This window comes from Mustelus asterias, chromosome 22 (genome assembly GCF_964213995.1).
Source record: "Mustelus asterias chromosome 22, sMusAst1.hap1.1, whole genome shotgun sequence".
Classification (NCBI taxonomy): Eukaryota; Metazoa; Chordata; class Chondrichthyes; order Carcharhiniformes; family Triakidae; genus Mustelus; species Mustelus asterias.
Window position 1 is genome coordinate 60136263 of NC_135822.1, and position 14465 is coordinate 60150727.

A 14465-nucleotide genomic window follows, 5' to 3' on the forward strand; every position below is an offset into this window, starting at 1 on the left:
TCTCCCCATGTCTGCATGGGTTTCCTCCAGGTGCTCCGGTTTCTTCCCACAGTCCAAAGATGTACGGATTAGGTGGATTGGCCATGCTAATTGCCCCTTAGTGTCTGGGGGGCTAGCAGAATAAATAATTAACAATTGCCTGTAATGGCAAGGAGGGAAGAAAACAGAAAATATTTTTTCTCATTAATTAAATTCACTCTGGAACATAGTTTGGAAAGAAAATTAAGGCATTGACAATTAATGCTTGTCAGCTGAAAAGTAAATTAATGTTAAACAATGAATAAATAATACATTATTTAATGGACATGCGACAAGTTATTCAACCAAGCACTGCACTACTGTAGTTATTTATCTTGAGAAAAATAAATTGCTTCCTTCCAGAAGTATGCAATTCATGATTCTGTCGCCATAACTACAATTTTACTGCCTATAGGTTGAAAGACTTTTGCACAAGAAAAATAATGGGATGATTTTGAGCCTGCATTAGTTGTGAGCTTAAATATGAGCGTGGTGTCAGGAGGACATGAGTGTGGCGCCTGGGGAGGTCATTAGTCTGGTGTTGGAGGCGGGGGTGGTAATGAGTGTGGCCTCCCGCAGTTTGACGCATCTTTGCTGGGGTGTCAGCACAGGGTCCTGTGAGGGAATGGCGATCCTGGGTGGTAGCGTGAAGGGGGCAGCCATCGGGTTAGCATAACGGGCAAAGGCAATGTTTCTCAGTGGGGGTGAGAGCCATTCCTGGGTGGCTGGCCATTGTGCAGGACATTGACAGAGTTATGCTCTGCTCCATTCAGGGAGAAGGACACTGAGACTGAGGGAAGAACGACGCCACTAATGTATCTCCCCCACTTTCAGGCAACAATCTACAGCTATAGGACCTGAGCAGTGTGGAGAGGCTTTGCCACTGGTCCAGGAAACCTAGCCAACCGGGCTGGATACTTCGTGAATGAATTATCTGGCGGATGTTCCAAATTTGGACTGATCCAAATTTGGACTGATCCATGCATATAGCAATCCTGCTCCCTCAATGACTGTTGCTAAGCTTTAAGGATCCAATAGAAAGCAGCGGTGCAGTAATAGATGAGCACAGCATATGAAAACAGCAACAATTAGTAACTAAGAAGTATTAATTAGTATACCAATATTATTCTGTACATTCATGGAATTGTGAAACAATTCAAGAACATCAATTTTAATTATTGGTGTTAATAAATGAAAAATAAAAGTGAACTATACTGCAAATTGTAAACTCCCACACCTATGGCTTATATTTGAATTTTGTTTATCAGCAGTTCAAACACATTCCAATCAATCCAAATGAGATTCCATTATAAATCACAATGTCTTTAATTGTAGCTACACGTTGTTTGTATTTCATTTAGGTTATCAAAGTACAATCCTCACAGAGAATTAAAATTGTGAGGGATCAGTAATAATATTACTGGTGAACTTTATCTGCTAATATTACTGGTGAGTCCTCTTTTAGCATCAAAGCGTGAATTGTAATTGTTATTTTCCTCCTCAGGAAGATTTACTTAAAGAGCGATTACAAACTCTGGCCACAGAGGTTGCTCCACTGTACAAGCAGCTTGCACCTCAAGCCTTCAACAATCAGGTAAATTAAATCGTCTGCTACAAATCTAAAACAGTAAATAAAGCTGGAAAATGTGTTCATTTCTTAACTGGCTATGAGCATTGCTTAAAAATATATTTTCTAAAAGCAGCACGTACTAAATCTTTGTTTTAACTTCATCAGGCAACATATTGTTTCACACATTTTGCGTACAATCATAAACCAATGTGTTTCAGAATAAATTAATTTCACTAGAATTGTGCTGCATTATGGACTGGTGGAGTAACTTGAATTATCAGCCACCCAATGGGTTCCCAAGCTCACATGGCTTACCTAGAGATGATATTAAATCATGACAAGTAGCTTCATCAGGCAAAGGAAAGAATTCAGAAGTCAAGTAGTCAATATTTTCATGGATATTAATACAACTATGTACACAGTGATGAAGTCAGAAAATTGAAATTATGTTGTTTGGGTTTTGAAATGCAGTCAGTCTGATGTTGTGTCCAGCTTTCCAGTTATGTGACTCTGCCATGAGGCAAGCTCACTGTAGGCTTCCATTTCTGATCGTTCAATAAAGCCTCTTACTGAGGAACACTGATGAAGCACTGCTGTCCTTAAACATGAAACATGGTGTCCAGAAGTGGAGATAAAACCTGCAAATGCTACAGAGAAAATATCGAGAACCCAGTCACACAGAAAGGTTCCAATCTCTAAAAAGAAAAGCTGCTGAAACAAGGACAAAGGAAAAGCAAACAATGGCTGCAATTAAAATACTGGCTACAAAGAAGACACGGCTTGGAAAGGTACAGAAAAGTTCAAATCTGCAAAAAGAGCTGCTAAAAAAGGATCAAAGGAAAAGCAAACACAGACTGCAAGGAAAATATAGTGTGGAAAAAGGCTGCAGTAAATTTTTCAATCCCATCTGCAGTAACTACAGACAGTGAAACATGGTTTTATTTGCAGGATTTCCATTTGCAATGGCAAAACTGAGATTGCAACAGACTCAATTAAAAATGCAATACCGATAAGAGTCGTCTGAACACTGCTGGGGAGGGACTGCTACAAATTGTATACCACCTTAAATCTAACCAACGAACAAAGAAAACTGATGACAGAGATTTTGAAAGCCTTAGATGAACATTTTTAACCCTGAGTCAATGTTATGTCTTCAGCACTCGTGCACAAGATCACAGAAAACCATTGAACAGTTTGTAACGGCAATAACACAGCTTATGAATTCTGATAGCTAAAAGATTAACTGATTAAAGATAGGTTAATCTTAGGTGGGCAAGATTCCCTTGGTGAGAGCTAGACTATGACAAGATGAGAAAATGATGCTAAAGAAGGATATGTGTTGAAATGCAGAAGGTATCAAATATCAGCTAGAGCTCATGTAGGCAAGGCAGAGCATGTCAGACATTATGCTCAGAAACATTCTAAGTCAAAGACTAGAGCTATCACAGACAAATGACAGGAGGTAAATACTGCAAAGGATAGTATTCAAAGGAAAAGAAGCTAGCAGGCGGTATTTTACCATTTTTTGTCAAGTGCTGGGTGGACTTGAAACTGGGAGAGTTTCAGATCCACCTTTTGAGTGTGTTTTTAGCACCCCCCCCCCCCCAATACACACACTGCCTGCAAAATTCTGAGCGAGCCTGTTTCTCACTGCAGATGCCTGTGGGCGGGGCTTAATGCACCCAAAAGCCTGCAGAGGGACGTAGTGTGCATGTGGAGGCCTCTGATGCTGCACATGCGCATTAGCAGTAGCAGGGGTCTGACAGACAGAGAGAGCTTAAATATGAAACATAATCATCCCACTGATCGTGGCCCTGTCTTCCCCCCACAGATCACTGCAGTGTGGCAGCGGACCCTCCCCCTACCGATCGCTGCAGAGGAGCTGCGGGGCCACCCTTCCTCCCTCCCCCACTGATCACTGCAGCGGGCCCCCTCTTTCCCTCCCCCCACCGATCGCTGCAGAGTGGAAGCGGGTCCCCTCCACTCAAAAGCCCACCCCCACTGGCCCCTCCCCCATTGGACCTGCCCCCCGCACTACCAATGAGCATTGGCCAGGTGCCAGACTGGCATTGCCCAGGTGCCAGGGTGGCAGTGCCACCCTGGCACTGCCCAAGGGACACCCCTCCTTACCCTTGGCCACCCTGGGGGGGCCTCAATGGCCTCCAGTTCCACCGGCGAGGCCAAGTCAACTGCTCCCCGTTCATGGGGTGCATGTCTATTCCTCGTCAGGGAGAATCTTTCACGGCGAGGTCATAAAGCCGATTGAGTGCCGGGCTCACTAATGACATGTAAATGCTTTAAATAAATTTCAATAAATTAACCTACCTTTTGCCCATTTCTGGCAAGCGGCTGACTGCGCCGGAAATCCGGCACTCATAAAATGGCCCACTTTACGACTGCATCGTGCCCGAAAACAGGCACAACACGATGGTAAAATCCCGGCCAGCATTTCAACTGCAAGAATCAGGGTAATGTCTTCATCACTAGTACAGGAAACCATTGAACCACTAACGCAGTTTATGAATTTGGACAGCGATTAAAGACAGATTAATCTTAGGTGGGCAAGATTCCCTTGGTGAGAGCTAGGCTACGACAAGATGAGAAACTGATGCTAAAGGAAGCGATGGATATGTGTTAAAATGCAGAAGGTATCAAGCATCAGCTAGAGCATATGAAGGCAGAGCAGACCACCTCCTGCTCAGAGACATTCCAAGTCAAAAGAACAGAGCTATCAAAGACAAAAGACAGGAGGTGAATACAGCATACAAAGGAAAAGAAGGATTACCCAGCATGGGGAAGGCCGCATTTTAACTGCAAGAATCAGAATAATTTCGCACACCCGTGTTTGGTGAGAAAGCAGCATAATGAGCTACACAGATGACTACTGGAGAGATATTGGCAGAAGAGTCTGGTGAAGAACTATATACCATACAACACGTTGGTTCAAGTCTATAGGCGATGAATGCTTTGTGATGTTACACTCCAAGCAAACATGTAATTTTAGATAGACACTGGTGCGTCATACAACATAATGACCTTTGCAGACCAGTGCACAACACAGCGATCTGGAAATAAATTCTCAAAGTGAGGTTGAGGTTATATGATGGCATGACACTCCTATCAAGGGGACAGCAAATGATGTAAGGAAGGAATTGGGTTTAGGTGGGGAAAGTGTGATGTTAGAGAGAAAAACAAATACATCAGAGATGGCCTAATCTGGGATTAACACAATAGGCAAAGGGAAGCCATAAATTGATAAGGTTCAGAAGGTATGCATGAAAATAAGTAGGTAAGATTAAATTAAGAACTAGAATTGTCAAATCCCTACAGTACAGAAAGAGGCTGTTCGGCCCATCAAGTCTGTGCCAACCACAATCCCACCCAGGCCCATTCTCGTAACTGGAGGGCAGTGAACTAAGAGAGGGGCACGATGAGCTGAGGTGGAGATGGCAATCATCAAAAATGGGAAGTCACTTGGTGAGAGGCTGAGTGAGGAAAGCAATCAAGATATCTAAGTTAGAAACTTGGCAAGATACTTGAATGGAAAGTCGGAAACAATAAATTTAAAAGATAGACAAGATAAAAGGAACAAGGTGAGATACTCAAAGGAGAAAAGGTGTCAGAGGAGTCAGGAGACATATCAAGGGGTGGGACTTTACAGCCACGCTCTCCCCAAAACCAGAAAATCCCTCTTGAGGTCAATGGACCTTTGCATGGTCCGCCCGCCCCTCCCCCCCCCCCCCCCCGGCTATAATTCCTGTGGCAGGTGGGGACGGGATAATTCCACCCAAGGTGTGATATGGTGATAAAATTTGTTGTAATGGTATCAGTTCCATAATATATCTGTTAAGGTAGTCTTAATAGTCTTCTGTATTTTAACAAAAAGTCTTCAACTATTCGTAACTGTCTACATATATATAGTAAATGGTACAAGCAAGGATCTCAACGCATCTCTGGCCAACATCACACTAACCCGAGTGCTGGGTCATGTGCCTTCTTGCATCACCGTGTGGGCATACTGTACTCAGTTCCACGTTTACTAGACCCTTCCACATCCTGTTTGCCATTCTGATGGAAGAGTGGCTAGCTCTGTTAGTTCTGGTTCTTGTTGTTGCTTAGAGGTTGGATTGGCATTTGAGTATGTTTTTATTCTTTTCATCTACTGCTTAATGTAGATCCACACCTGGTCAGTTTAGCTGTTGGATTAATCCATTGTTACTCTGTCATTTCTTCAGGCGTTTTGTCTCTTTGGTGCTGCTTTTCTTTTTTTTCTCCATGTGGGCCATCTAAAAGCCTTCTGAGGCTGAGGAAGAGTATTTTTGGAGTGAGAAGAATGTTTAGTGGTACACCGACCTCCACATTTTGCTGTCAAAGGTCGAGGCTGGTATCAGATTCCAGCGTCCTTTGTGGTTACAGTATGTTGGCTGGAAGTTGTAGTGCATACATAATTGTTGCTGTGTCAACCAGCTGTACCATTGTCAGAGTTGGAAGTAGAGACTTCTCAGATTGACCATCCTAGTACCACTTCCACCAGATGTGTGATGGTAATTTCATTGGCAGTAGGTTGATCTGACCACTGGAGACTTTCTGAAACCTGCAACAATAATGGACAAACCTACTCCACAAAGAGAAATTGAAGGTGAAATCCGAGTCTGAATACTCTTTAGTGTTTGAGTACTCAGGACCGTGCTGTTCTGACTTGCTAATGACAGTGGTAGTCTTGACATTTTCCACCGTCTGGAGGAGATCCAGGGTGATGCAAGCACCCCTGCTCAGGAGAGAGAGAGGCTGGTAAAGAATGAAGTACATCAGCTCAAAGATCTATCTGTTTGTTATCATACCTCAGTGACTCCAGGATCATTCTGATAACTGGGAATCAGACTCCTCCAGCCCTGTCAAGTGGAATGTCCATTGTTCAAAGCCAGAGGTCTGACAGTATTGTCACACTGGCACCTGAATTTAATTTAAATGTTATTACATGACCATTTACTAGGATGTCAGCATTCCAAAATGAAGAACCACAATCTCTGACATCACACAAGAAGCAGTGTCTTCTGAGATTTTGGTCTCGGCCTCGTGGATTACCTTTGCGGTATCTGTGCAATACAGAGGTTTTGACTTGTGGAGTTTGCCAAAGTGTCATTGTCCATTGCAGTGGAAGTATTGGTCTTTATTCATAGATCACTAATCTCTCTTGTGAGGGTGCTTCACACCGCAGCGCTGGCAAGGTCCCTCTGCTGTGTGGTTCAGGAATTGCTTTCAGTGGCTTGGATTGTCCCTGTTACTGTGTGATCTAATAAACTGGATTGAGGGTTGGCTCCTGCCCCATGCTCACTTTAGTATTGTGTTGCTCACTTAGCTCAGACAGTCTAACTAGCTGGATTGCCCTGTCTAGGGTAAGATTACCTATAGCTTGAAGGAAGTCAGAGAGTGATTAGTCTTCAACACCCACCATGATTCTGTCTCCAATGAGCTCAGATTTTAAATCTCCATATTCATACCCCTCTGCCATCCTGTAGAGATTATTTATGAAGGAATTGACAGGTTCTCCAGGCTGTTGAACTCTCTTATTGAATTTAGCTCTTTCCAATATCTTGTTGTATCTCAAGTTTAAATAAATGTCAAAGGATTTATTGATAGAGCTTAACAAGTCACTGGCCAACACCACACTGAGCTTAACTCTGGGTTATGTACCATACATCAATGTGTGGCGCAGTACGGTACTCAGTCCATGTTAATCCAATGCATACCAGACCATTATGCTACAGATATACACTACCAATAGATTGGTTTAGGTGGAGAATGTGGGGAAGCTGTAGCTTGAAAGTCTTCATTAAGGGCACCAAAGGCAAAGATGAGGGTGTAACAGAAATGTCATGTTTCTGTCAAGGTCATGACATCAATGCAATCATCCATAAAATGGTCATGAATAGGAAAGGCCTCCTTCACAAGTGAAAGAAGGAAGATGCAAGAAGAGTAGTGATAGCTGATCCACTGGAACATCTGGAGGGCAGAATGCAATGGGAATAGGTTTACAAGCTTAGTTCCCAGGAGGCACACAGTGTGGCAAGAGATTAGGGTGGGGCAGTTCATCTTGCTATTCATAAGCAATGACGAGTGCCTTGTTGGCCCTTTGGAAGATGCCGAAAATGTCACAGAAGGAAGCTGTGAACATATCCATGACGGAGTGAAGTGGGACACCAGCAAGAAAATTGAAAGGTCGAGGAGTAATAAAGGACAGGGAGGGAATCGGGGAAGGAATGAGAGAGTGCAAAGTTGGAAGAATTCAAAAGAGGCATAATAGAAGAGGGGAGCCTTGTGTAAAAGAAAATAAGACAAAAGAGAAAATAGAGGTGGCAAGCTCAGGTCCAGTGCCACAGCCAAAACACACATGCAAACTCAAGTCATGGAATCATAGAATCCTTCCAGTACAGGAGGCCATTCGGCCCATCGAGTCTGCACTGACAACAAGGCCAACCAGGCCCTAGGCCTGTATTTACCTGCTAATCCCCTGACACTATGGGGCAATTTAGCATTGCCAATCCATCTAACCTGCACATCTTTTGGACTGTGGGAGGAAACCAGAGCACCCGGAGGAAACCCACACAGACACGGGGAGAACGTGCAAACTCCACACTGTTGCTTGAGGCCAGAATTGAACCTGGGTTCCTGGTGTTGTGATGCAGCAGCGCTAACCACTGTGTCACCTGACATAGGTGCCATTACAAAGCACAATTAGGATATAAATGTTCTAGACCACCGTGGCTAACTGAAACTGAAGGGTGCCATTAAATTGAAAAAAAGTCATGCAATGTTATAAGAACTTATGGTAGGCAGGAAGATTGGGAAAAGTTTAACAAACAGCAAAGAATGACTGAAAAATTAATAAAGTGGGAGAAATTAGAGTCTGAGAGAAAACTAGCAAGAATATAAAAACAGACAGTAAAAGCTCTCAAGTATAAAAAGGAAAAAATAGTTGAAATGAATAGCAGTCCCTCAGAGGATGAAGACTCGGGAATTATAATGAGCAAATGGCAGAGCTTTTAAGTATTTTGTATCCACCTTCACAGCAAAAAATTCAGAAAGCACCCAAGAATAGCAGAAAATCAAGAGATGAAGGAGAGGGAGGAACTTAAAACAATCACTATCACTAGTGAAAAGTAATGAGAATACTAATGGAAATTAAGGCTGTTAAGTGCCTAGGACTTGATGACCTGCGTCCCAGGGCTTTAAAAGAAGTGGCAGCAGAGTTAGTGGATACATTGGTTGTAATCTTCCAAAATGTAATGGACCCTGGAAAGGTCCCAGCCAACTGAAAAACTACAAATGTGACACCTCTGATCAAGAAAGGAGACAGATGGAAAGCACGAAACTAAAGGTCAGTTAGCCGAACTCTGCCATTGCTAGGTAGCAGGGCATTTTGAAAATCATAACATAACTAAGCAGAGTCAATATGGTTTGGGCTAAGGGAAATTGTGTTTGACAAATTTATTAGTTATTCGAGGATATAACAAGCGGGGTAGATAAAGAGGAACCAGTAAATGTAGTGTATTTGGATTTCCAAGAGACATTTGATAAGGTGCTACATAAAAGGTTACTGTCAAGATAAGAGTTTAAGAGGGGTGGGTGTAATTTATTAGCATGGATATGGGACTGCCTAAATAACAAGAAATAGAGAGTTGCGATAAATGGATCATCTAAACCCAATTAAAAAGTACCTGGATCTGCACCTCAAGTGCTGTAATTTGCAGGGCTATGGGCCATGTGCAGGAAGATGGAATCAGAAGGAGCACCTGGATGGCTTTGGGTCGGCATGGACCAAATGGTCCCCTTCTGGTGCTGTATCATTTCTGTGGTTCTATGGGTCATTTACAGGATGGCAAACTGTTACTACTGAAGTGACACAGGGATCAGTGTTGCAGTCTCAACAATTTACAAACTATATTGATAACGTAGTTAAATTTGCTAATGATATTGAGATATGTAGGACGGCAAAACGTGAAGAGGATACAAAGAATTTGCAAAAGGATAAAGATAGGTTAAGTGAGCGAGCAAAGGTTTGACAGGCAGAATATAACATGGGAAAATCTAAGGTTGTTCACTTTGACAGGAAGAATCGAAAAGCAGAATATTATTTAACTGGAGAGAGACTACACAATGCTGCAGTTTAGAGGTGTCCTTGTACAGGAATCACAAGAAGTCAGCATTTAGATACAGCAAGTAATTGTGAAGGTAAACTGATTTATTGCAAGGGGGATGGAGTACAAAAGTAGGTAAGTCCTGTACTGGGCATTGGTACTTTTAGCTCCTTCACCATAACACCAGCAAATATTGTAAATATCGACCATTACTGTTCATTTGAGAATAAAATGACACAGATGATAACTGTGTCCAAACATGTATGAAACATGTATCCAAACTTTAAAAAACTAACATGCAATTCATTTTCTCTGCAGATTACAAATGAACAAGTAGCCCCCGATTGCAGACTTGGAAAAAAAGAAGGAAAACCATTTTCTGGTGTAACTGCATGTATGGACTTCTGTGCCCATGCTCACAAAGATCAACATAATATGTACAATGGCTGTACTGTGGTATGTAAACTAATATTTTGTGTGAAATCAATATTTATTCAGTTTAGTGCCTCAAATAAAACCTTGAATCCCATATTTTCAAGACAATGCAACTGTGCTGCATTCAAACACTTTTCTTTCATTTATTTTCACACTTTTCAATAGATCAAATAACTGCAATCAGGGAGACCTAGTGGTGCAGTGGGTTAGTCAGACAAAGGCCTTTTATCTCTTGGACCCAAATTCAAATTGAGCTGAGATCAATAGAACAAGAGTCACTTCTGTTTGCTAGCTGTAAGGGTTCCAATGTCAACTAAGATTGAGCAGTCTCAACTGGGCTAAGTTTGCTGCGAATGCCATGTATGCAGTTATTTAGTGATGACAGGCCAGGTTAGTGGCTGCCATATTTATAAGAGACAATCTGCAGCAGGGCATATGTACAGTCATCACTGGGAGTAGAAGCAGAAAATGTTGTGAATTTCTATCCTGGACTGAAGTGATAGATTGTGGAAACTCCTTTTACAAAGGGATTTGCAGATGGGAAACTAAAATCTTTTCTGTGGAATATTTTACTGCAGTCATGTTGGTCAGTGTTTCGCTGTTGCGAATGTAGGATTATATATTACCACATCTTATACTCACAGTAACCTTGGAAAAGGAGATCCTGTTCAAAGTTTTTATACCCAGCTTTCTTGCAGATGGTGGCTTTGCTGGGATATATTTTACCCAAGAACCATTGGCTCTCTGGTCCCTCTCATAAATAAGCATTTACCTTGTGTACATCCAGACTGTGAATTTTAGAGGACAATCGCTTAGGATAGTACAGCCAGGTTCAAGTCCAACATTACGTGATGTGCACATAGGTATTGATTAACAATGAGGAATAATCACCAACATTTCCACTCCTTGGCTGAAGATTCTTAAGATTAATTAAATAAACCTCACATTATCACTTCAGCAGAAGCTGACACTTTGTTAGTCCCTTTGGCTCTGAACTACAGCTGAAATTTTGAGGAAGTTCTGAAAACTCAGTTCTAAAAGCACTAATCATTTTCACTGCATGCCATGATAGCATGACACATGTCACAAAATAACAATTTAGAACAGTTTTTGTTTTGCAGCATTATTGGTCAGTGATATTTCAAAATAAGATGAAGTGCACATGAATAGCAAATTATTGATTTATCACTTTCTTCACAGGATGTGTTAAACAGAGTGCACAATTTCAGAACTGTGATGCATGATGCAACACTGCCACATGTTGCCAATGTACTGTACTACACAAACTTTCATTCCTGTTTGAGAGAAAATAATATTCCCTAAAGGATAAGGGGAAAATAAATCAGAATATTTTTCTTATTGAAGACAAAAAATGCTGGAAACAGTTAGGAATTCAGGTGACATTTCTGAAGAGAAAAACAGAGTTAAACATATTTATGAGGGGGTCGGCATGGGGATCATCCAACAGAAAACCTGAAATACAGTAGGACCTCTTTTTAAAATGAAAATTTTGTGTTTCCTGGCCAGCAGTCAGTCAGATTAAACCAGGGAGTGGAGACAGGGGGCGGCACGGTGGCACAATGGTTAGCACTCCTGCCTCACAGCACCAGGGTTCGATTCTTGGCTTCGGTCACTGTCTGTGAGGAGTTTGCACCTTCTCCCTGTGTCTGCGTGGGTTTCGTCCGGGTGCTCCGGTTTCCTCCCACTATCCAAAGATGTGCGGGTTAGGTGCATTGGCCGTGCTAAATTGCCCCTCAGTGTCAGGGGGACTAGCTAGGGTAAATGCTAGGGATAGGGCCTGGGTGGGATTGTGGGCCGAATGGGCTCCTTCTGCACTGTCAGATTCTATGATTCTATGAATGTGAAGGCAGAGGGGTTGGGGGAACAGATAAAAGGCCAGGGAAAGGGGATTGGAAAGGCTAGCATGGGGGGTCGGGGGGGAGATTTGAGGCTTTGGGCAGATCAAAGGTGCGATCAGAAAGTCTGGTATAAGAGTTGTTGGAATCAAAGATTTTGGGAGACCAAAGGCCAGGAACAGGAAGTTGGAGGTATCGCAAAGACTGGAACGAGGGTGGGTGACAGGATCGAGATCAAGGTGGAAAGAGTCAGCTGATTATCAGAGAGTTCCTCCTGGTCCACAAGTAGTGCTGGACGGACACTCAACTGTTGGATCTAGCCATTCTTATTTGCCTACAACGTCCAATATTTTCAAGCTCCTTCATGGCCTCCAGCTAGATTCTAATATCTAAATTATGAATGCTGGTTAATCATTCAGCTCACTCATCCATATTTAAACTAAAAATGGCATTGGAGAAAGGCTGAGATCAGATTTCATTTTTCAAATTTTAACCCATCCTTGCTGATACTCAATGATTATCAGGATGTATTTACAAAGACTGTAGCTTGGTGCTACTCCACTTTGTAAAAATCAACATTTATATAATTTAATACTCGAACCAAGTGGCAAACACTACTGCAGTCAACGTTAAAAAAAATTTAAATGTTGAAATAAAATCAGGGACACTATTTTTAAAATGCAACTCTTCTTGGCTCAGGAAATTTTGCACCTGCACCAGAAAAGTAATGCCTGAAGACTAAGTTCCATTCTTATCAGATTACAGGACTTTATAAATTAAATTGCAGATTTGCGCTACCTATTACTTATATCTAGTTTATCTGAATTATAAAACCTGGGTAATAAACATAAATGTTACTGATTGTCACAGGAATATTTAAATAAACTGTTTGGGATATTTATCTGTTTGGCATATTTATCCATAGGTTTGTACATTAACAAAAGAAGACAATCGTAAGTTAGGAACAACACCAGAGGATGAGCAATTGCATGTGCTTCCACTGTACAAGGTGTCAACAACTGATGAACAAGGTAGTGAAGAGAATCAGAATGAGAAGATTAAAGCAGGAGCAATACAAGTGCTTACAGCATTTCCCAGGGAAGTAAGAATGCTGCCTGAACCAGTTAAATCAGCACGTCAGAAGAAACTAGAAGCAAAAAGAGCAGCTGAAAAACAGAGAAACCAAGCAAAGAAACTTTTGGCTGGAAAAATAAAACAGGAAGCAGAAAATTTGACGTGTCACACTCCACCAAACAAAGGTATTTTGTTTTATTGTAAACTGTGTACTACCTTTACATCGCGCCATATTTATGCATATGAAAAATATAAGAATCAATTTAATTAAGCTTGATTGTTGAGGGTTATGTACCCTTTTCCAATTAATGTATGTCAAAGTTTTAATTCCTGTCATTGAGCTTTTCCTTAAATACTTTTCACTGATTCTATTTAACATAGCATGGTAGTTTTGGTGACATTTATTCAGGGGGATTTTCCATCCCCATTTGCAGAATGACGGTGGAGGCGGAGAATAGAAGGGGAATCCCAAAATGGCTTTCGCACCAGCTGGATTTCCCCGCTTGATTGTCCCTGCCCCCGTCAATGACGTAATGGGATTCCAGCTATACAATGATGGGAACACCAGTTAAATTCATTTACATATACTTAGTCACCCCACCCCCAACTGTATCACCTCCCCCCCCCCCCCCCCGCAACATTGGGAATTTCCCACCTCCATCACTTGTTTTTTGAGCAAGAGTAGTTAAATGAATTTACAGCACTCTGCACAACACAGAAGCCGTCAGGGGAATCACATCGGTGGGGAGATGAGGGGCGGCCTAATCTCACTTGAGAGATCAGCATCAGACTGCTCAGGGGGCCACTGCGCATGCATCGATCTCCCAGTATACTGGGTGACCGGTTGACATGCCCCCCCCCCACCACCGGAGGCTAGCCCTGGCCTCCAATCGCCAACCATACCACGAATCCCACCCCCCATGCAAAGTCCCTCCCCTCCTACCTTCCCCTCCACCCCCGGACTGGCTCCGCTCCTGAGGCCTCGCCCCCTTGAGACTGCCCTGTAGGCATTGCCAGTGTGCCAGGGTGTCCAGTGCTAGAGTGCCAGGCTGGCACTGCCCAAGGGGCACTGCTTTCCAACCTCCCGGGGTGGGGGGGTCCTCAATGGTCTGCAGTCCCACCAGCAAGGCCATCAACGCCTGACCCCTGTTGCTGGGGACCATACGTGATCCCCACTGGTATGGACCTCCACCAGCGGGATTAGAAACCTAAGTAAGCCCGGACAATTCCATCCCGGGCTCACTAAATAGATTTAAAAGAGGCAATGAGAATTGTAATGATGATTATGTCTGAAAAGATGGCCTGGAATGACTGTGATTGGCTGGGCCACATTCAATGTAAATAAAGTGCTGTAATTTTCATCAAATTTTTATT

General features: G+C 42.5%; 1 protein-coding gene across 4 annotated transcripts in view; it reads left to right on the forward strand.

Annotated features, from left to right (window-relative positions):
- Positions 1–14465, forward strand: part of LOC144510102 (methylcytosine dioxygenase tet3-like) — a 388851-nt gene that overhangs the window by 360817 nt on the left and 13569 nt on the right. For all 4 annotated transcript variants that reach the window (XM_078239372.1, XM_078239373.1, XM_078239374.1 and 1 more), the window contains 3 exons: positions 1523–1612; positions 10045–10182; positions 12943–13276. In XM_078239372.1, coding sequence (XP_078095498.1) covers positions 1523–1612; positions 10045–10182; positions 12943–13276 — 562 coding nt within the window. The remainder of the gene's footprint in view (positions 1–1522; positions 1613–10044; positions 10183–12942; positions 13277–14465) is intronic.